The sequence below is a fragment of the Chaetodon auriga genome, chromosome 3 (genome assembly GCF_051107435.1).
Source record: "Chaetodon auriga isolate fChaAug3 chromosome 3, fChaAug3.hap1, whole genome shotgun sequence".
NCBI lineage: Eukaryota > Metazoa > Chordata > Actinopteri > Chaetodontiformes > Chaetodontidae > Chaetodon > Chaetodon auriga.
In genome coordinates this window covers 21,094,382-21,118,713 of record NC_135076.1, presented here as the reverse complement: position 1 = coordinate 21,118,713, position 24,332 = coordinate 21,094,382, and the positions used below count along the sequence as shown (strand labels likewise).

Sequence of the window (24,332 nt, the reverse complement as noted above, 5' to 3'; positions counted from 1 at the left end):
TGCAAAGAAAAGACAAAAGAGTACACAGACAAAAAGTGCTAGAGGTGGAAAAGAGTAACGGGTTGCAGGGCAGAAACGACATGCATGATATTTGATGGGGTCTGTACCAAATAAGCAAGTTCCCTGGTGATGTAAATTAAAACATTTACTAGGTTTTTTTTACCAAAACTTTGCAGGAACTATGAAATGAAGGGAACTTTTTAAAAGTCCCTTTTGTGTATTTCTATTTACATTTCACTGCATCACAATAACTGTGAAGATTAGACAAATTATACAGATAAAAAAAAAAAACGACAATATTTGAAACACAATTTTCACATATAAGAAAAATAACAAGTCATCCTTTTGTTCTATGTATTTACTGTGGCACGATTCGGATGTTTGAGTTTTATCTAACGAATAAATGAAAAGGTGGGATACAACTTTGGTGACGCAAGGATGTAATATCAAAAAAGACACTGTAGCTACCCTGAATTTAAAATGAGCTACAACCACATAAACCACAGTTTATTTGTTTTTACATTTTCCTTTTTGCACTCATTTTTATAGATTTTTTAGAAACGTATATCAAAAAGCAAGATAAGATTGAAGAAATGTTAAATGTGTTCATTTAATGTGTTGAACAATACATAGTCTTTATTCATTCTATCTCAAGAAGCTAAATATGAGGTTCAAAACACTGAGAAACAGGGAGCCAGGAAGGCATTCAGTGTAATGAAAACATGGTGCTTCAACTTTAAACTCTGAAATTTCCACTTAAATGTCAGATGATAACAGCTTCAGCTCCACTCTTAAATCTCAACTAAAACTAATTTCTTGCAGAGGGCTAAGCTGGCAGCATGACTTCATGGATAAACTGCAGTTCTGTGGTCTCTACTGTCCATTGTATCCTGACCTTTAGTGAAGCCTACTGACAACAGGTCAGGTTACGGCTAAGGAGAGAGTGACACCATTCTTCTAATGGGCCTTCAGCTTCATCTAGGCTCAATACTCATCCCTGGTCTCCTTCATTCACTCACACAGCACAGTCGGGGCCTTCTATTCACCGAGGCTCCATTTAATATAGGCGAAACCTAAGCCAGTCATGGTAGAGCCGTGTTGGGTGACCAGGCTGATCTGTGGGTGTATGTGCCTGTGTGCCTAAGTAAGAGAGTCTTAATCTGTCCGATTATGGCAGCACAACGCAGAGCTCTTCATGACGTTTGTAGGAGCTTTGAGCCGATGAGGTTGGAAACAAAAGCATCCTGTCAACATGATCAGAGAGATGAGTTTTTTTCTCTTTGTCAGACATTTTTACAACAAACTAACACTTTAAACTAAGCTTGTGAAGTGGATTTTACAGAAAACAAAACAGGACAAGCATATATTCAACAAACCATAGGATGTGGATGGCTTCTAAGTAGGTCTGGGTACCTAAGTTTATTGAAACTTGTCAAAAACATCAGTATCAAGATCATGTTAATTACAAACAGTCTATAATATTATATATAATACCATTTAAATTAAGAAATATCTAGTCAAGACTAAGCAAGCAAGACTACGAATCTGATTGAGCTTTTCAATGGTAACTTTTGATGCATGAAATTTTTAATACTCAGAGGTACACACATTTCAATCTGTACTTAAAAAGAGGTTGAATACGCAGCCCAATACACAAGACCGTATCATAATGAGGGCCCATCTAATCAGCTTTTTTTGGACCTGTGTGTGATGTGGTATGTCTAAAGCTGAGACATAATCAGGAGAAATGGATGACAACAAGTCTGACGTCTTGACTAGACAGCAGCACAAAAGTCACAATGAGGCAGAGAACTGGAATGTAGTATGAATAAAAAACCCTGGGTTCATCAACAAACACACACACACACACACACAAGGTCCAGGCATACAACCATGGAAAATGTCTTTAAGAGTTCGCATTGCACAGTCTTGTACAGTGGAAATATATTATTCTAAAGTCATGCCAATCAAATGTTTCGGATGGAAACGAGAGACGTGGCGAGGGTGGGAAAGTTTAATAAAAATCTGAGTGCAGAGGAACATCCACACTGCCATACCAGTCATGACAGACACAGTCCATGCAGACTGCTGAAATACGGCGCCGAGCATTTCAGTTTGGAAAACAAACACAGCTATTATTGACGTGCCAAATGTGTGTATTTATGTATAAGGGAATAATCACTCTTTCATTGCTTTCTTTTCCGCAATACAAATTTGAGGCTAAATTATAGTTACAGGTCCATGGAGGAAACCGTGTTAATCGTGTAGAGCGTATTATTACTCTGGAAGCTGGACGAGCAGAGAGACGGCTGAGTATGAGGTTTTCCTGCCTGCTGGGAAACCAATAGGCACTGCCACCTCTAGCATGGACACTACCCAGAAACCTGCATGAAAACTTTTATGCTACAGTAAGATGTTTTTTAGCATGGCCAATCTGCTGCTTAAAATGACTTCTTTCAGTCAGTTCATGGACTGTCATTTGAGGCATGCAGTTAACGCTCAGCACTGCTCCTGAAGGATGAAGGATGTGAAAGTGTGAACAGTTGATGTGGGCAGTATGTGGTCTTATTTTGGTAAATAATATGACCCATGGCAATCATACATCCTAGGTTATGGGTCTGCCTCGCAATAAATTGACCAAAGCTAAAAATATAATGATGATATAAACCCCTAAAGCATACATGTCAGTAGGCTCCATCATCCATGAGGAGTTGCCTAAAATATAAAATGTTTATCAAGTAATAAGCACACAGTTTAAAGTGGCATAAACAGAGTTGTGGCGGTTGGGGCTTCTGACACAGGATTGATTTTACCTTTCATATCTATGAAAACAGTTTAGACAGCGCTAATCACATTAATTGCTTTAAACATGTTTAGTTTTCCTCTTTGAAACCTCGTCTAAGGTAAACCAGCACATCACCGCACGAGGGGAGCGACGCTGGCAGCATGGAGGGATTTGAGCCCCCTTTGACACCATCTCACTCTTGAGTGGGGGGGTTTCAGCAGCTCGGTAAACATTCGGGATGACAGCGGGGTCTTGACATGGCTGAAGGGGGCGAGAGTGGGTCGAATGGGTGGACGGGCAGCTGATCACAACAGACAGATTATGGGCCCAGCATGCAGGCCAGTGGAGGTGCGGCACGACTGAGGCCTTCATGGGAAATGACTCCTGACTGGCAGGGAAAAGGCCAAACAGTGTCGGGCTAAAAGGCAGCAGTGTGCGGCCTTCCTCACATGCGGCGGCTCATTAGCAACCTGCAGGAGCCGAACATGATGGAAACAAACCAGCCGTTATGGAGGCGTGCGGGGAGGAAATATGGTTGCTGACAGAAATCTGATTAAAAGCTTTAATGAATGGCATAAGAGAAATGCAGGGAGAGAACAGTTAAGGAGGAGGTTTTTGACTTTGGAAAAAAAAATCTGACAATAGTCCGTGCAGCCAAGGGCATCACCTATAGGCTTTTTTCGCCCAAGAATAAGATTAAATATTTTCACTCCTGACTCAATGTTCTCTGCAGTTGCTAAAGATGCAAGGGACTCTCCTTTGGCACTGATATATCTCTCTGGCCCTGGGCAGTAATTGCAGATCAGACCTCTGACTAATGATGAGGAGATGGGATTCAACAGTTTGGCTGCTTACTCGCATGAAATTCACTATTACTCATGTTCAGAGGAGTCCCCATAAAAGAAAAAAAAAAAGGTTCTCAGACGCTGACAGCCTCCACCGGTTCTCCACTATGATTAGTTTTACCTAATACATCCAGGCTCCTTCACAGCCAAGCGTGACAGACACGATGAAGGGCAAAGAGTTTTGGTGGCAAAAAGAAAACACTGCCAAATAAAACATGTTAAAGTGCCAATGCTCAAAAGCAGCCTGTATAACTTTATAAGTATGAAAAAAGGGCTTTGGGGAATGAGTTGGTTTATCACAAGGTGTCTTTCTCTGCCCTAACCAACGAGGAAAACCACCAACACTTCAGGATCTGTTCGGAGGGGAGGCTGTGGAGCAGAGTGTCCCAGCTACGGATAGGAGGAACATGTGCATTTAATCTGCCTGCTTCCAAATGCCCTGTGGCAACCACAGCAAAGAGCAGAAAAACGTAAATGGATGAAATTATATCCATATGATTCAACGAGACAGCTAAGGAGAGGCAGGTTTCTCATGCGCTTCGTCAGGATACAAAATTAAACACAGCTTTGCTAAAACATTCGCATTACATAGTTTACATATATCATTTCCACTGCGAAGCGGGACCCTTTTAGCAGCCAGCCTCATCTGTTGCGAGCAGGATTTTAATTAGAATCGAGGCTAGCAGTGGACTTTTTTTCTCCCCTTTTCACAGAACAGGAGACAAATGAATTCACACATACTTGCTTTGTTTTCCATGATGCATCTTTTTCTCCTGCACTTTGCCTCCTTTTTGGAAAGCCTTGATTTATGAATGGTGAGATATGAGTACACACAGCAAATGACTAAAAGTGAGGGAGTGTTCTCCAGATGCGAATGAAAAAGCGAGCGGAGCAAGAGCTCAGCCGATAAATTGGTGGGAGGAAGTAGTCATGTAAATGACTAAAGAAATTGTTCTTAACAGCCATTTTGCACTCATGCCTGAATAGTTTGGGGGCCAGATTAAAAACTATGTGGATGGCACAACAGGAAGCATTCCTATGATGACTAAATGAGGCTGCTCACATAATGAGCCGGTCCAGCTGTTTTGTTCCTCTCGCAGACTGTTAGCTGGAGATTGAGGAGGAAGTGTAGTGATGGATCTGAAGCCCTGATCCTGCGGTGGAGGCCTGGCAGAGTGCGAGCCTGGCTGCACAACAACATGGTGAGGCTTCATGGAAGCACTTAACCTGCTGTGATTCAGAGGCCTTCATTCAAATGTCTACCAGCTCTGCAGCCCTGCATCAGATTAGAGAGCTAAGATGTGATTTCCTCTTTCACCGGGCAGCCTGGGGTTCACCAGGTTGAGGGAAAAAGGAAAACAGGGTCACATTCTCAAAGAGATGAAGAGGACTGACAGGGAAGAGGATATTTCTTGTACGTTATCATGCAGCGTTAGAAGAGAACCAAACAGACTTCCAGCTTGATTCCTCTGTTGCCCCAGCATATTAAATTTTCCTTCTGGGCAAAGGCTCAGAGTGTCAAGAAATCATTTTCACAAAGACATATTTCACACTCAACTGTATGAACACAGGTCAGCTGTACAGCTCCCTTTGAAACAGACTCTACTCCTAACAAACAAGGGACCACGCTTCTAATCGCATCTATATCAATACTTCTCAGTGAGAGAGGACAGTGTTTGGTTGCAACAAAACCAGAACTACAACAGCAGATTGCACAAACTTCATCTATCTATCTTAAAGAAACAGTTTTTTGGCAACTGAACATAGTGTAGGTCCTCTTACATCAATGTTCCATAATGGCTGTATTCAAACATGATGGAGTGTTTGCAGGATATTTGGGTCTAGCGTGCGACAGGAGTGCTAAAGTCTCTTTTCCTTTTAACTGGCTGCCCTGAGAGAGAAGGGATTTCTTTTTTTGTCTTTAGGTCTGTACTGTGAGGGGGGAAAAAAATCCTTTTTTTGCTCATTTGCTATGAAAAAAGAAAACTGGCTTATTGACACAATGTTGCGGTTTATTCAAGTGATTTAATTTCCTTGAGCATAAGAAATTGTTTTAAAAAAAGACAAATTTGCTATCTTTCTCTTAATTCAACCTTGTGCTGTCGCTGCCCTTCTGTGCATGAGACGAAACTCAGTTTAGACGTGTTGTGCAAATGTTACTGAGCATGACAGTAAGATTCCTGTCGTGGGTTTTACTGAAAGGTGACGTGCATTTAAACATGAGACCAGCATGTATAGTGCCATCATATTAACTGTTTTAAGTGCACATCTGAAAGGGGCTTTTTCGTTTCTATGCAGAGCATGCACTTGATACTGTTCTTATTAGCTCAATAACCCCTGGATATGAGGGATATGGGGTGTTCACTTTAGTGAGGAAACACATGATCTTGTGACCTCTCATTCAGTGAAAGGCTTCTAGAAGAGCCATCTCACTTTGCCTCGAGCGCGTTTATTCTCACTCTCAATCCTAACCATTAATAATGGCTAATTAGAGTGCAATACAAAGCTTCCAGTGCCACGGCCATTAGTAACCATCAAGGCATTAATTATAAACCCTTTAACGAAATCCGAACCCACCATGAAAAAGACAGACTGGGGGTTACGCAATGAAAATCCTAAACATGATCTGTGTTCCGAGCCGGCGCCTGGACTGATGTTACTGGCAGTCAATGCAGGATCCGGTTTGACGGGTCCATGAGCTACGGCGTCCTCTGACACCAGGGCTTCAATCTGTCCAGCATCTTTCACTCACACCTGCCTCTATTCTCACTCTCGCTTTCTCTCTCTGTCTCGCTCTGCTCTCTTTTACCCCCTTCTGCCAATAAGCTCCTCTTGCTCCAGCCCTACAATGGGGTGTTATGTACCTCAACGTGCTCCATGACTCCATTTTATAGACACTATTGGGGGATGACGGACACCAATTCAACAACAGCCAGTAATGACAATAATGTTATGGTTAATTGATCCTCGTTACTGCTCTTTTGTTAAGAGTATTTGAAAAACACTGTATAATCCAATGTGATGGTTGGCCTGCGTTATGAAGTGATGTTTTTCATTGGATCGTCACAATCATCCATCATGTTCTCCTTCCTCTCACTTTGCCCGGGACGGATAACTTTTGTATTTGGTCTTTCATTTGACTCTCTCCCCGACAGGTATTCTTCTTTTACTCTAAAAGTTAAAATATATTTGAAGTTTTACAAGCAAAGGAAAGAGCCATCTCTCTTTGTTTCTTTTTACTTTAACCTGCCTTGTCTACTTCTGCTGCAATTTCCTTATTTGAAAATTGCCCAAACAAAAGGAAAATGTGTCACATTACTCAAAAGGCAACATATCTCGTGATTGCATTTCATTTTGGTCTATTGAGGCTGCTGGTAATGGAGAAACTGGCATGTTTAGATATTGCCACAGGTCTGGAAAGACGCCCTTGCTCTGAAAACAATTCTTGATATTAACCATTCATGCTTTAGAAAGAAAAAAATCCACCACTAAACCACAGCATCAATCCAGAAAACCAAAGTACATTACCAGCAACTGATTTCTAACAGAACGAATGTTTTGTTTTTAAAATATGGATTCTTGCTGTGGTCAGAGACTCAACAACACAATTTTATTTTCAATTAAATGCAAACAAGGGCACTCTTCTCTGCTGCATTCTCACTTTGTGATTTCAGACGAAAAGGTTCAATCTTGCCTACTGGCTGTAAATTCTTTTGTGACAACCTGATATAATGAATACCACAGTTGAAGTCACATCTTCAGAGACTTGTTAGGTAAAAAATGAAACGGTCTTCTCCCTCTTTGGCAAACCATTTTCTGTCCACAAAAGGCAAGAGTTGACACAGCTGTCTAGGGCTCACGCCTACTGTGGCATACACTGGGCGACTCTATAACTCTGACGTGACAACAAATAAACACTGCAGAAGTCCACGGAGGTGCCAAGCCAAATACCTTGATGCCAGAAGCACTATAGTATTCAGACAGAAAACATGCCAGCAAAATTAAACAATAGGTCAACATGGCATTGTGATCAACACCAGCCCAAGGACTCAAGCAGGGTGTAGGGGAAGAGAGTGCGTTTATGCAACCCTCTGGAGGGGGACCAGACCACAAAGCCTTCTGGGTAAAGAAGCAGCTGCCCAAAAAATGTGGTGCAACTGAGATGCCATGGTGCCTCTAGATTTGTTCACTCCTCGGCATGCCAAGGTTGTGTTCTTTTCTGCTCTCTGTGGGTTTCAGCGTCCAGTTTCCAGTTATGTGGATACGGCTGGTTGCAATATATGAGACTGCACTAGACAGTCACTGTGTCAAGTCAAATCACATCTCAGGCATTGTCGGAGGGCACATCACCATTCATTCACATTTCAATAAATCAATTCACCACATTTTAGTTTTCATATTCAATAATTCAGTCCAAAGCAACATGTGTGTGTCCACTGTCCTATAGGAAAGCACATTTGAATACAAAATCACTCCCCATCCCTGTGCAATTACGACTGCCTCGAGCAACACGGCATTGGCAAAAATCCTGAGCTTCTACTTTTTACTAGTATTCATCAGTAAAAGTTTTGATATTTATGGAATACTTCCTTCAAAATTCTCATCACACGAATGTTTACGTTAGCCAAAATATGAGTGCAAGCCTGGTACTAGCTGACCTCACACAATTTGCCCGTTAGAGTGCAGGCACACTATAATGCGCCAATTTCCCCATATACAGTGTGTATTTCCTGGCTGTACCTTAAATCATGCATGACCTGATCTAAATTTCTTGACTTTATGTCTTTCAAAATTAAACTCGTATGCTGGTGACACTGATGTTTTGTTTGTTTTGGCCCTGACAAGGATGCAGCTCGATATCGGTAAATGACAGCTGCTACGTGACCCAGTACATAAGATCCCTGTTATGAGAATCTGGAAGAATAGAGGAAAAGCAGAAGGATATGCTCTGACTTAAAGGCTTCTTACTTCTACTGTAATTCTGCCCAAATAACTAAACCAATCTGGTTCTAAAGCCTGCATAAACCTTTTTACATCGATGTTAAACTAATTCCAAAGCTGAACAGACTGAATGTGAAACAGATGTTTTCAGAAGTGAACAGAAAGCGAGAGGGCTTCTTTCTGGAGACAGTTAGAGATCATTGGGGTGTAAAACTCTACGGGGGAGAGGTAAAGCCATACTTAAATATCAGAGTCTCTGTAGTTCCAGTTCTGCTGGGTCACACAATCATAAAATAGAGTAATAGCAAATTGGATCATTCTGTGTATCGTGTCCTTATATGTCCCACTGCAAAAGATTTTTTGGTCCTGTGTTTCTTTCTCTAATTTCTCCCCTCTCTCTCATTATCAATCATTACATTGGACGTGGTTTTGGTAAAGGATCACTATTTTGATGTATGTGCCATTTAACGCCACAATGCATGCCTCAATATTCTTCTTGGATCTTTCCATTTGGATCTCTCTTCACTCTGTCACTCTCTGGTGGGCATTTGAAAACACACTGAAGGTCCTCTCAGTGTAAACACACACAAGGCTCAGCTTGGAAAGCTTGGTGGACTTGTAACAAACACTTGAGTTGTGTGTGCACGAGGGCTCTGCTAATGCTTCAAAAATGCTCTCGAGTCCGCATTCAGTGCATACCAAATCACTTGTCATACATAATGCCTTGTGATGAATTCTGGGCAAAAATGTCGTTTTTTGGGATGACATCAGTGGAGCTGAATTGCCTGTCTGGCTCTGTTTCTTCCAGCCTTCACTTCTTTTCTCAAACATTCAAATTAAAGCCGGCACACTAACCACAGAACACTGCAGTGCATAATTTAAACTTGACACCCTTAACGTAAACACATCTTTCGCTACATAATTTATCCATACTTCTCTTCATGTTTATTTTGCACGGTAGCAGCTCAGTTTCTCATATATATTAGCTGCAGGTCTAGGCTTGTCTGCTGTGGTTCAATGTGGGTCTGGCTGGGTGGAGGGATACTGTCGACCTGGGGTTGTGGCATGGCCCTGAGACAGAAGTGGTCCCGATGTGTATAAATGTCCTTCTTGTTTGCTTGTATGGTGGGTGATGTGAAGGCGGCCAGGGGTAGATGTTGCTCTGGACTCGGTTCTTTGCAGTGCCGTCTGCCACACTGACAAGTCAGCAAAAAAACAAAAACAAACATCTGGATGCTCGCCTCTCACCTCTGTTCAAGACACACAGCTCACACACTACCAACTGGCCAGTTTGGTGGGCATGTTTGTGGAGTGGCAACTGTGGATACAAAGCGAGACCAGTGTGTGAATATGTGGAGTGGGAGAGGATGGTATTCTCAAAGGAGAAAGGACCCTTTATGTGTTTGCCCCCTAAAATGCCACAAACATACTTTGGCTATAATTATCTGTTTGACTGTAGCAAAGAAATGGTTAAGTACGCCTCCACAATGCACATGATCCATGACGGTATACAACCAAAATGCAGATCTACTGAGCACTAACAACCAGGGGAAACTTTAAGAGTCTTGAAGGTTTGCTTCCACAAAACAGCCCCCTGAACATGACAGCGACTCTGGACACACACCCAAGCTTCATCTATACGATGTATTAGTAAACTGATCTGGCTCAGTAGAGAGGTTAAACTGATTAAGGTTTTGGATGCAACACAATTATGACACAATCTCTGTGCAATGTATAACCAGCCGCAGCCCTGGGTCTTCAGGTTTCCGATACCAGAGCGTGATTAAATGCAGAGGAAATGGGGAAACTCAAAATATTGCATTCCAGACAAATGCAATTAGAGTGTATTGCATGTAGTAAATCTTACATGCTTTGATACCTTTCGATGAGGTTGAAAACAAGGTAGCTGTAGCTGTTTGACCTTTTGTAGCTTGGGGTCAATGTAGCAGTGTACAATATTTTCAGGAAATGCTTCATTGCTTATATCGTACGTGTTTTACCAATACTGAATGCTTGTATTTAGAATGTCTCTAAGTGCAAGAATCATCTGAGAAAAAGTTGCAGCCATCCCATATGCTATGATGGACAGCTACATGACCTCATCCCTGCCAGAGATGTTTTAAACCATGGATTCAGAATCCAAGCACAACAGTATGAGAGCTTCTCAGCCAGCACCTATGCCAAAAACGTTTCTCCTGCTTCTTTACATGGGCACCATAATGCATTTGCATAAGTGTCTCCCTTTAGCTCTGCCTGGCACAGTTCATTTGGTGGCTTGATCCCAGCTAAATTTACTAGGCTAGAAGTTAACATGCTCACAATTTTGTTGTAGCAAATTGTGATTTATGACTATAATCCAGGTGCAGAAGCTCTGCATCGGCAGCTCCACACCTGCAGTTTCATACATGCCAACTCGTGACACTTTCTGGCACAGTGTGGTATGTTCTGAGCAAGATGTTTCTTTGCAAGAAATTTGCACAAGGAACTTAACCAGGAAATCCTAATTTTGTCACTTGTCCACTGAAAACACACTAAAATCCTGTTAAAACTAGTATGGAATTAGGCCACAACTGTTATGCTGATATGCATCACAAAGACTGAGAAAGAGGGAGCAACTGACTTAAAAATGGAAAACTTCTGAGGTTTAGAATGGAAGAATAAATAATTAAAATAGAGCAAAACTTGAACTTGAGAAATTGTTGCACCACGCTAACATTCAGAGTATATTGAGTAGTCACATTGCAAAACACTGAATGTCAACATTCAGTATAAATGGATGAATTACATTAATTTTACCTTTTTACCTTACCTTTACCTATCAGAGCCCAAGGCTGTCATTTTTTGCTAACTGTTCCTTCACTTTGCCTTTCACGCCAATAATTTGATTGTGAGGATAAATACTTTCTCAGTTAAAAAGGACATGACTGTTCATGTCAACAACAGATGTGTCAATTTTATCAGAATTTAAAATCTGAAATGTCATCAATAACCCAATAATGGAAGTTTTATTTTATTTAACTTACATCTTATTATACTTTGATTAGATTCCATACTTATTTGGACTATATTTATCCATACAGCATAAAACACCCAAAAAAGTTTAAATATTTAATATACAAGCATCATGGAATAATTAGGAAAATTCAATAATCAAAATTCTATATATAAAGCCAATGACAAGCAAACAAAACCGTTACCGTAGATTAGTTGTTACTTGAAACAGAGAGTTTCAGTGTGTGGATAAACAAAAAAATATCTAGAGGGGACACTGAGGCGTATGTTGTGGTTGCGTATGCGCAGTAAGTGTTGAGTGTATCAAAGCAGTGCTAAATGATAGATACTGGGAGAGAAAGAGGGAGGGAGGTGGGGGTGGTGTTTGGGGGGTTGGAGAGTACTGGACCACATTACTACAAAAGATTGACTGGAAAACTTTTTTCAGCGTGACAAGAAGTTGGCCTGGCCTACTCAACAAGGAAAACAAGCAAGATCCATCAATCCAGGGCTTTCATTCATATGCCAAAACATCAGTCCCAGAGCCCCTCTGCCAGCAATTTCATCATACAAATATCACATGTGGACAGTGTTGTGTTACTATTAGCATGACAACCGGACTACCAAGCAGCAGAGCAGCCCTGACAGAAAGACAGAGGATAACCGCTGGATGGGATTATGGTTTTAAAGAAAGAAGACAGACTATCTAGCTACCTGGTGAACGCATTTGCCTGGGGAATGACTGACAAAGTTAATTCAGAAAATTATTTAATGGGTAGCAGAGGAATGGGGCCTAAAGATAAAGTGCTATAAGTTGATCTCCGCCAGGTCCTTATTTGGGCCTGATTAGGTCTTTGCATTAGTGCCAACTTGACAGACTTGAGTAGCTCCGGTTCCAAAGCATGCAGTTCCTCCTGACATGCTGAATCAATGCTCTTTCTCGCCTATTGACCCTGATTACTTTAAATGAGCCATACACAGACCTCTCCTCTCCCACTACACTGGAGTGAATATGTGTAAGTGTGTGTATGTGTATGTGTATGTGTGTGTATGTGTGTGTGTCTGTGTCTGTACAGCCTAAGGAACCAGTTGGCCTTGCTGATCCACAATACTTTGTGTTGGTAATTTGGTTTCCACGCATGCCTGAGTTCCTTGGGTCAGTCTGAATGTCTGCAAGTTGTTGCTGTTGGGTGCAAAACATTGCGACTGCAATTCTAGAGATTTTTTCTGAGGAGTGACATGCTACTTTAAAGAATGAGTAAAGGTGTCTTAGCTCCTGAAAAGCTAACATTTTGCAGAAGAAAAAACAGTTATATCTGTTTATGTCTGAGCCTCTGAGATACATACAGTGATCTTTAGGAGCTTCATATATATTCACTACTGGTAGTTTTGGGCCCCGGTGGTTCAGAAACTGGACTCAGAGATCGTGGCCTCTAAGTTGTTCAGACAGGCCAGAGTGTCAGAGGCTCATACGGGTACAAACACATTAATATCAACGTCACTCGCCGCCCGCACCCAGTGCCCAGACATCTCCAGTTTCAGGCGGCATTCAGAGGAAAAGCCGGGTCATGTGCTGAACCTCAGTTTTAATTAGCTAATGGCACTCCCTGTTTCATCTCCTGCGTCTGAGCTGATTGCTCACAAAAGAGTCCATTTACCCTTGAAAACACACGCCATCTTGGCATCAGCCCCTGCTCTATGTCTCAACATCTGCCATGGGATTTTGCCAGTCTCCTCCAAAAATCAGTCTAGTAAAGCTGGTTTCACACCAGTGAAAAAAGAGGAAATTCCATGATCTACACTTTTTCCAGCAGGCCTCAACATCCAACTTTCCTTCAACAAGTGGTTTGACTGAGTGGGTCAGTGAGTGTGTGCGTTTTGGTGTTTGTCTGTGTGTGCGCACACATGTATATGTGTTTGGACAAGTTCCCATTAAGCAGCTAATGCTGGCTGTGTTTCATCATTGTGAAATGGGCGAGTGGCTGTCTGTCTCCCCTTTGGCTCTCTACCATATGAGGAATACTGAAGTATGTGAATTTACACTTTTCTCAGGAATTTTCTTCTGTTTTTAAATAATTTGTCAATTATATCACCTCAATGGTATGAATTCAGGGAGAAAAAATAGGAACTTTAATCACATAACAAAGAAAGTAATATTGTAAATTACCATAGGCCTGCTGCATAATGGACACATGTTGACCTTGTGTAATGAGATATAAATCACCATTAAAAACACCTCACTTTACTTACATAAAACTTGATAAGCATGCCTTATTTAATTTGTATATTCAACAAGATGCAAAAATAAACATCTAAATGAAGCCTTAACACTGTATTGAGGCCAAAATTGTCTGAATAACTTTACCTGTTTTTTTGCGACATTCTAAAAACACTGCATCCTTCCAAACAATTCTTACTTTAAAATCCTGGATGTCAAGACAGTGGAACAAAACCATTGAATCAGGTTTCATGCCCTGAACGACTGACTGAATCCTTTATCCCACAACAACATAACCTCCTCTAATAACATCTAAAGTATATTATTGTTTTGAATAAAAGAATGCCCAAAAAAGGTATGCCAAAGAAACCAAATAAAGCAGACGGGCCTGTGCTCCAGCCTGAAGTCACTCTGCCATATAAACGCTCTGTCCTTTCCACTCAGGGAGCTTCCACGGTTCAGGAGGATATTTTCTGACCTTCATAGCTCACAGTCCAATCTTCAGACACTTCAAATCTGCTGGGCCAGCGTCTGACAAAGCAGAACAATATCAAAGTCTAGGACCATGTCAGGGCTACTCTTGCTGGATATATTTTTAATATTTATGCAGACACCGGAAAAAAAAATGTAATAAACTAAAACAACAAGTGAATTAGGCATGAAACACAACAGGATATTGCAGAGAGATTATGTTGTTTCCTTTTCACTGGTGTGCCTTTGGTGCTTGCCTGCACTACACAACAGCCCTGGGCTGGCTTTAATTGGCAGGGGAAGGGAACCAAACATATTTTCTAAGAGGTAGCAGGACTTTTTAAGAGTCACAAACTCAGCCATCTACACATGGACGGAACTGACTTTTTGTAAATATGGAATTTCTTAAAATATTAGCCAGGTACAGACTGTGACAGGCCCATGCTGGGGTTGGGGTACAACTCATATTTTGTGATAATGACTTTTTCCAGCCAAGACGCAGCATGGAGCAAGTGTTGCAGATGTATGAAGAAAAAAAGGTATAGTTTTTATATGTGTTTGTGGGTGTGTGTAGATAGATAGATAGATAGATAGATAGACATATATATTGTGTGCGTGCATGTGTGTGTGTATATATGTATATGTGTGTGTGTGTGTGTGTGTGTATATATATATATATATATATATATATATATAGAGAGAGAGAGAGAGAGAGAGAGAGAGAGAGAGAGAGAGAGAGAGAGAAAGAGATAGCGACAGAGAGGGAGGGAGAGAGAGAGAAAGAGGAGACAGATGTGTTATGTTTGGATGTGAGGATAGCCCTGTTTCATGACTGACCGCTGGAATCTGCCGCTGGAAAGATAATAAAGGGATTAGCTCCGGTTTTTCTAGAGCATTTGGTCCTAAAACAGAATGTCTCATCCGCTTCCTCTACACGAATTGCTCAAATTCTTGAATGCCTTTGTCTATTGCATGAGCACAACAAACACAAGAGGCATCAGTGCTAGTGGCCAAAACAGCACACAAAAAGAAGGATTTGGGATGGACACAATTAAAATACAGGACCTTGCATGCGCTTTCAAGCACACACAGAGACACTAAGTTTCAGTACATTGTGCTTACTTAAATCCATATAGACTACATGCAAACACAAACACAGTTACAAATACACACGGAGAGCATGTTTATTTTCTCTGGCCCTCCAAGTTTATCTGCTGAAGTCCCACATCAACATACATTCAATCCCTGCTGATTAGACATGTTGATTCAAGCTTGAACACGTTTCACAGCTCTGTTTATCTTCTGTCAGAAAAGCAGGAGTGTTACAACCCAAAGTACTGTACGTGGAATCAATACTTCCTATTGTGAGAGTCAATAGAAACAATATCCCCATTTTCATGTTACTCCATGGCTGTGAATATGTGTGTTTGTATGTGTGTGTGTGCTTGAAATAAGGGTGATCAGGAGGTTAGGGTGTATAGCAAAGTTTCACAGTGCCTCGTGTCTGCAGACAGAGTCCAGTTGCTCGTCCACACTGAGGCGAATTGTTTGAGTGTTCACATATGGTAAACATCTCCAAAAAGACACATAAACACACGCACACCTTCACAGTGACATATTCATGCCTACATCTACATACCATATGCACATTGTGTACTAACATTCACTCACTGTCTATTTGCTGGGTGTCACCCAAATGTGACTTCAGTCCTTGTCAGACTAAAAATACATCCGAACAACACTCAAAAGAGAGCAACAACACCAACGACAAGGAAAAAAAAACACATTCAGAATTAACAGCAAACTTTTCGTTCACACTGAGCCAACAAATCAGAAACATTAATAACGCAGAGTAACACAAAGCAGGGAGAACAGCAGCAACAGTTGAGTTTCGGTCTTTTTGGCTTCAATCAACATTCAGCTCAGATGCACTAACAATTATCAGAATCAGTGAGAATCAACATGAATTACTTACTGTCCAACTCCACAGAAAACTGCCACAAAATACAACTTTCTATCAACAAACCATCACCTCAGCTAATTTTACAAGCCACTGTTATTTAGAAAAACAAACAAGACCTGGATTTTTTCTTTCCTTTAAGAAAAAAAAAAGAGCTTGAGATAAAACAGGTGCTGCAGCAATATTGCAGAGTAAGTTTTCAATAATTAGGACTTGGATGGGGTCCTGAACTTGAAGAGGACCACTTCTGACAGGGGCTTTGGGTGAAACCGTGAATTGAGCAAGACTAGCAAATGTTACCGACGATCCCTCTGTGGCTCCCTTCTCCAGACTACTACATTTCTCCTCATGTTTGGCTTGGATATGAAGCCAATTCACTTAATACTTGTGGGACAGCTAAACATTTAAAGCTCCCATTTAAAAGGATCAAGTGTAGGCATTGTTTAGTTATGTTAACCATATGTGTTGGCTTTTCATGATCTGAATCCCTTCTCAAAAAACAGAGTGCTCATGAAAATAAACATGGCTTCGCCCTACACAAATTGTAGACTAATTGTGTATTTGGACTAAATCATTCTTAAGGTTGGAGGGCTTTTTCCATTTGCTAGGGGACGTTGGGGAGTGACAGCTTGACATTGATTACTGTGTTGATTTGTGCAACTGGAGCCTTACCTGTAAAGAATACAACCACAAATCTATTCATACTGACAAGGTAGTGCTGCTCTTACAGCAGCTCACATCCTCAGTGGGGGAAAAAACAATTTTTTTTTTACATGTTCCACTAAAAATATAGGAATTATAATCATAACTGTTTCTCAACCAAAACAAAATAAAAGTTTATGTTGAAAGGTAATCAGCAGTGAAGCAAGTCCAAGAAAAAAATGCATGTGCATCTTGTTGAGGAAAAAATCATCTTGAGGGACCATAATACTTCAAAAATATGTGCTTGTGTTTAATTCAAACAAAGAAACATTTAACAGATGGTTGCAATTATAAGACAAACTAGACTCATATTAAACTAATAAATGCAACTTAATACTTTCAAAAAGAAGCAGAAATTAGTAAAAGGATGATAGCTGACCGTGAGGGGATTTTCTAAGATACTGGGTATATGTGTTGTGTATATAACTGCGCACTGGTGTCTGTTTTTTTGGGGTCTGGCCAGTGTTGGGTGGATAATCTTACAGGATTATGATGACTCACCATACACTTGTTAGGTTTTTCTCCGGAGTGGACTCTCATGTGAATGAGCAGCTTGTAGCGGGCGTTGAAGGGCTTGTAGCGACGAATGCAGCCAGCCCAGAAACAGGTGAAGTCCTCACCTTTGCGCTGGTCGATGTGGACCTTCTCAATGTGCCTCACAAGCTCCTCCTGCTGCTCATATGCAGCACTGCAGTCAATCCAGCGACAAACCTGCTTATCGGCCAGTGCTCCTCCTCCGACCTCTTCCCGCTCTGCGGCTTTGTGAGACCCAGGAGGGCCTCCAGAAGTCGGTTTGAGTCCCAGGGAAGAGGTTGGTGCTGTATGTTGGCTCTGGTGGTGCAGCAGGCTCCCAGGGCTTGGCCTAACATATTGGTGCAGGTGGTAGGGTGGAGGCATAGCAGGGCGAGAGGGTTGGTGAGGGTGACGAACGTGACCACTACGACCACTCAAATGATGGTGATGATGATAGTGGTGCTGAAAGAGTTCATCTTCACTGGGAGAAAAATCATCCAGGGGCTCCTGCTTGAGGGTAGCCCCTGATCTTTGGGCCCCATCCATGAGAACCCCGGCTTCAGGGCTGGGATGCAGAATCCCAGACATCAGGCCCCCACTCATCAGTAGCTCCAACCCGTCTGAGCTTCCTCCTCCTCCCACACCTGCCCCAGCTGTTCCTCCAGCCCCACGGCCCTGCAGCATGGAGCCCTGCTCCTCGCACAGCCCCTGGCTCTGCCCCTGGCCCTCTGGCTCCACTGATGACACTGAAGAGGAGGAGGAGGAGGAGGATGATGACGAGGAAAGGGACAGTAGGCAGGTGGCGGGTGAGGATAGCTGACAGCTCTCCTGTAGTGTGGCCCGCTGGGGGCTGCTGTGAGGTGGGGGCCTCTGGGCGGCTTCCCCTGAGCAGGAGTTAGAAGGTGGGGATGTAGAAGAGGAGGAGGAAGAGGAGGAGAAGCCGGCACTGCTGGCGTGGCTGGGCGAGAGGTTAGTGCGAAACCCGTTGACGCAGGCAACCATCGACATCTGGGAGGAGGAGCAGATGATGGCGGTGATATTGATCTCTTCGGACGCAGCGACAGTAGCTGATGGGGAACTTGTGGCAGCAACGCTGCCAGCGGCGGCGGTTGACTGTGAGTCCAGGGACGGGCAGCGTCTCTTCAGACTGCTAGCACTGAGCAGCCGCGCTGAATGACGGGAGCCAGTTGGGGACAAAGCAAGTGGGGAGGAGCCATCTTCATTATTAAACGGTTGCACTGCATCCCCTGACACAGCACTACCTACGCCGCTCACTGTGCATACGCCACTGCCGTTGTTGCTAACATGCGCCACTCCAACTATCTCGTCCCTTGTCACCCCGAAAACTTGGCCTGCCCGACAGTTCTGAAACCCGGCCTGAGATGTACTATGGACCCTGGACCCTGTGCTGGAGATCTTGTAGCCCATCGAGTTCTCCTGTTTGATTGAGTAAGGGAGAGAGGAGTGAGCTCCGTTGGCACTGCCGCAGCTCAGGCCGGGTGAGGCCCCCGACAGGGTCCTTTGGAAAGCAGAGGAAGATCTGTAAGGAGAAAAAGACAGAGAGAGGAATATGAGCGCTATTAGCTCACAGGCTGATGACAGATACTGGCTGGTTGATCCTTCCCACCAGCAGCACTGTCAGAGTTTAGCCTCCTGCTTACCCTCCTCCTCCAATCAGTCTCTCAGTGTACATAAAAATCATGTCATCCTATATGAGTCCCACTGACCTAAAATATTTCAACTAAGTCCCTTATGGAACAAACATTAATATTGTGTAGGCCATGTTAAGGACTGACATAAGATGATGTTGGACACCAGGTAGTATCCACCACTGATGATCCAAAGTGTTTTTATGAATAAATGAAACAGGATCTTCTGGTAGTGAGAGGATATGAATGGGCATTTACGACTAAGAATAGAGAGAGGGGGAGAAATGGATGGCGACTGAGACTGAGAGGCCACTGGCTAGTGTGTCCATCTGACAGGCTTTGATGACACAAAGGGGTTAAACCCAACCCAACATTGGGGATAAATAGGGAGTCACCTGTTTTGGTGGCATAATTGCAGCCTATGAAGGGTCACCGTTTACAATACTGTGTATTATGGTGGGAATCTTTGCCCTTCTGAATGGGGAACCCAGGTCAGATTTCTCCATGCGTTGCTGTGATCTCCTACATAATCATTCCTGTCAGTTGGCTCATTATGGATTTTGTCCAAAGCCCCTGAGTGATGTGAGAAGAGCTCTCTTTTCTCTGGGCTGTCTCATGAAGGAATCGTCTTTGTCTCTTCCCCTGAGCGCACTGGGGGAAAAACAGCGCTAACGCTAGCTAGGATGGGAGAGAGCCACTGGCAGACTTTGTCATCGTTGTTGTTAATAAAGACTTGATCCCCCCCTCTTTCTATTCAGAAGCGCCATTTCCTGTTTGGCTGTAGTGAAAATATTGAGAGACAATATGAGAGGAGTGAATGTCTGTCCAGAAGCACTTTTGGTTGGAAGACTGAGGATAGAGGGCAAGAATGGAGGAAAGGGAAGAAAGAGGGCAAACCCCACAACAGAGAACTTCACTGGAAATTCTTTCTGACTTGACCAACAGTAGTCAAAGGATTGCACAACAGAAGAATCACATTAGTTTAACATAAATGTTGTACTTTGGACCCCTTCAGTGTTTTTTATGAGACTGGGTAAAGCTTTCCAGCTACATATGTGTGCATTCTGATTCACAATAGCAAAGATAATGAAAAACACATTGTACCTGCAAATTGTTAGTAATACTATACCCAACAGGAAACATTCAAAACTGGAACAGGAACAAACCGTTTTAAAGCAGCAATGATCGTCACAGTTTACCTGGTGTCTTGGTGAGGGCCATCCTGCAGAAGGAGGTCGGGTGTAGGTCTGTCGCAGTGGAGGCTCTGGGTATAAACCCCCCCTAAATGACCCCCCACCAGCAGTGGCAAGCTCTGCCCACATCGCATCAGGGTGCCCTCAGCGTCACTCAGCTCAGCGTCTACATCCTTCTCTGAGCAGTACGCACTGTTCACTGAAAGGAGACCAAGAGAAATATCACTGAATTGGCTAAATCCTTGATATGTGAAGATATTAGTGTGTGTTTTAGCTGACGGAGCAGTGACCCAATGTCACTCGCAAATTAAAAACTGGCGAAGCAGATTGGAGCAAGTGATTTACTGACTGCCCTTTAAGAATAATCAGTTTATAGTAGGATCCATGCCAGAACTGACATGTTGAAATCCTATTAGATTATGAACATTCTCTTGAGGAATAACTGTTGGCTGCCACAACTGTAGAGTCTTGTGATATATGGAGAGCTCTTTGGAAAAGTCCAATTGGTGACAGTAAGAGTCACGACATAGAGGTTGCTTGCCAAATATTATTGCTGGAGTAATTGAGGAATTGTATTCCAAATGTGAATGCGTCCATTTTGGAAAAATAAACTCAAATTAGTGTGTCCAGAAGATCCGGTCAGTAGAGGGGTAATCACTGTATCAATAAAGAACTGATACAGCCCCTTTAAGTTTACCATCAGTTGTTCTGATGTTATGCAATCAATACTTATGTGAAAGTGGTGACCTCATTAATTGATTTAATTGTTGGTCACTTTATAATAATTGAATTTATCTAATTTATTAATTTACTAAATGAATGTAGTATTGGAGGAAAAAAACCTTTAATGTGTGGTGTAAGTACACCATGATTTACTCTAGAAGTTGGTTCAGACTGTCGAAGATGTTTCACTTCTCATTCAAAAGGCCTGTTCAGTGATTCAAGGTTTTATGTCCATCGATGTACTTAAATGTAAAACCCAAACCACTAACGGCAATGGAGGAATCATTTATAACAAATGAACGTTTCATATCTAGAAATGACCTGTTTGTTGAGGAAAATGCATGGGAAAATATGTGTTGCTAAATTAAAATCTGCTGTGTCTTCATCAGTATTTATTTGTACTTTTTAGAAACCACAGTTTTATTCCTCAGGCACAAGCCAAACATAACTAGGCACATTTTTAAGATTTTTATTTCTATTTTTAGCATGAATATCTGTTAAGAAATAAAGGTTTTATGAATGTGACCAAAAACATATGAAAAATAGGAGAGAGATGAAAGTGAACAAAGGGAGGGCCTCAGTGTATGAGGAAATATTTGTGAAGGGTAAGCCGATATCCCCACACACTCTTATGTAGGCGGCCACGCGTCCCCTGTTCCAACTTTCCTAACTCAATTTCTCAAATTCAATTTTCTCCTAACGATGTTATTGACAATGTTATCACACACCATGAGCTATTATTAATAAAGTCACTCAAACACCCTTTATGTGAGAGAAAACATAAAAAGTCACTGGAAATGAATGAAAAGGGGCAAAAATGAACTAAATGTGAAAATAGTGACATAAATATTGAGTCAAACTAAGGATTTGGGCACAGATGACAAAGGAAAAAAGACTGACAAAGGAGAAAGATATTACAACATGAGTAACAGATGGAGGCAGAGAGTAAACAGTGGAGGAGAAAAGGGGAGGAAGTGTTTTGGAATTTGGGAAAAAGGTTACAAGGACGAACAAAAGACAAGAGAAAACAAGGGAACTTTGTGAGCCATGTTAACCTCAGTTTAAGGAACATCTTTTCACATATCCCTCCTACGGCTGATCTATCCTTAGTCTCCTCTGCATTTGTCTTGTCATGGGTCACAGCGGAAACACAAAGAAGTGGAGAAAAGGCCGAGCGAGCAATGCAAACAGCCCAGTATCACCAGGGGACCGTAGGCACAACGCTGGTTTCACTCAAAGCCGTTAACAGAAGGCAAGATGTCTTTTAGCTCTGGTCTGTTTTCAAGCAATACAAATCGGTTTGTTTACCAAATTCTGGATTGTTCTGTCTTTTTTGTTTTACTTCTTTTTTTCACTGCTTGTTGGCCAAGCATATACAACTGTGTTTCTGTATGAAAGTTTCAAGGCCCGCTGATGTGAAGCCAAGTGTTTCCCAGCCTCAAGTCAGGATTAATTCAATCAGGATGGCCAGAAGTGACATGAGTCAGGATGGAGATGACTAACATCATCAGAGATCTTTTAATTTGGTCTTGACTGTCCATATGCATGCACACAGCACAAACAACCAAATGAAAGCACTGTCATCATAAGGAACTGGATGGACTGGCAGTCGGTCAGTGAGGCCTTGACTGGATGCACATGCTCTCTCTCACACACATATTATAGTCACCACCATATAAAACACAGACCCACACCAGGCAGCCCGCTAAATGCAACCCCAATTATGAGACAATGCTCTTCCAAAGGTTACTGCTCTGTTCCACAATACAGAATGGATCTTAGCCAGGAAAAGTCCACCATGTAAATGAATTAAACACAGAGAGAAGACCCAGAACACTGATTACCTGTCTGCAAAATATTTTACCAAAACAGACTGACGATAACACAAATCATTTCCAGCATGATTTATGTAGAAATAACACCTGAAAGAATATTCGCTGCCAGAAATCACTGAATGGAGGTTGCACTGAGCTTGGTTTGCTTGGTCTTTTGCAAAACACTACACCTGGTATTAATGCTGGCTATTGAACCTGAATACTTTTTGGGCACCAGTGTCTTAGATGTGTCTGTAGAACCAAGGTTGGAAACTGCCACCTGCCACCTGCCAAATGACAACGATTTTGTGCGGTGGTGGGTGAAGTTGCTCAATCTACCTGATCTGCCACATCCAGGTAAGATGGTACAGGGAAAATCAGCCTCAGAGGATACGGCTGCAACGAAGGCATGACACAAGATGAGCATACTGTTTAGGAATGTCCATGCAATTGCGTCATCAGTTCACGGTTCATGTGTGCATGAGTGTACTAGGCGTGTTTATGAGAAAGAGACAGAATAGCAGTATTTTCCTTCAGAGTATGTATTTTATGAAATAAAATACTGTATTGCTTGAATATGGCTTCTGTACAGCTTCTTGTGTTCAGACAACATATAATGTGGGAACTCATTTCACTTGTCCAGTGTTTAAAAATCTGAAATGATCTGGAATCATCACTAATACTAAAGTACACATACTCTTAGTGAACATGTTAAGGATTTGGGTAAGTTAAGGGATGTTGGATCAATAGACCACCATGCGGTTTAGATAAATTACATCTACATCAGGTACCAAGAACAAAGGAAAGAAACAACATTATTAATTTCAGGATTTTCAAAGTAGCTCTCACTGCCATTTGGAGCCACCATGCAAACAAACCTATAGCAGCTTCCATTTCTTTGGAAGAAGTTCTTTAATAAGAAATTACAAATATATCTGGATTTTTACCTCCTGTGAGCATCTGGCTTTCGCATGTGTTTTAAGTGCATCTAGGAGTTCGCATGACGGTTTGCAGCAGAACCATCAACCGGTCTGGATAAAGACAATGAGTGTCATTGAAAGTCTTTTTGCATGGCTTTAATTTACTTGTTCAAATACAAAAAGGCAGTAGTGCTTCCAAAAGGGGCTGAAAAAAGACCCACTTGTTCCTGTGTCATGAAGTGTTGCGAAACCTCAAGTGGACTAAACTATCTCAATCCTAGAGACACCTTCTGGGTGTCTCCGGGACATTAAAGTCAAGAGTGTTAAATGAGTGTTAAAGGTCTTGATCCCCCTGCTGCAGCAAGGTAGCGCACCGCTGATTTAGAGCTTTGCTACATTAACAAAATCAGTCATGCTCAGGTTGGGAAACAGGCTCCTCAACATATGGTGGCTTGGAAGGGACCCAGAAGTAAATTCAGTCTGTATTGAATGTGCCATGGTAATTCAGCGTCGAACATTTCATTGCGTGTTAGAGACTAGTTTGATCAAGAGGTGGAAGCCAGAGAGAGCATCAGGGCCTGAGGTGAAATGTAAGACCGTTCAGCAG

General features: G+C 42.1%; 1 protein-coding gene across 1 annotated transcript in view; it reads right to left on the bottom strand.

The window, feature by feature from the left end:
* Positions 1-24,332, bottom strand: part of glis1b (GLIS family zinc finger 1b) — a 71,899-nt gene that overhangs the window by 20,087 nt on the left and 27,480 nt on the right. The window contains exons 4-5 of the mRNA XM_076726088.1: positions 20,275-20,467; positions 17,415-18,966 (exon numbers count right to left, since the gene is read on the bottom strand). Coding sequence (XP_076582203.1) covers positions 17,415-18,966; positions 20,275-20,467 — 1,745 coding nt within the window. The remainder of the gene's footprint in view (positions 1-17,414; positions 18,967-20,274; positions 20,468-24,332) is intronic.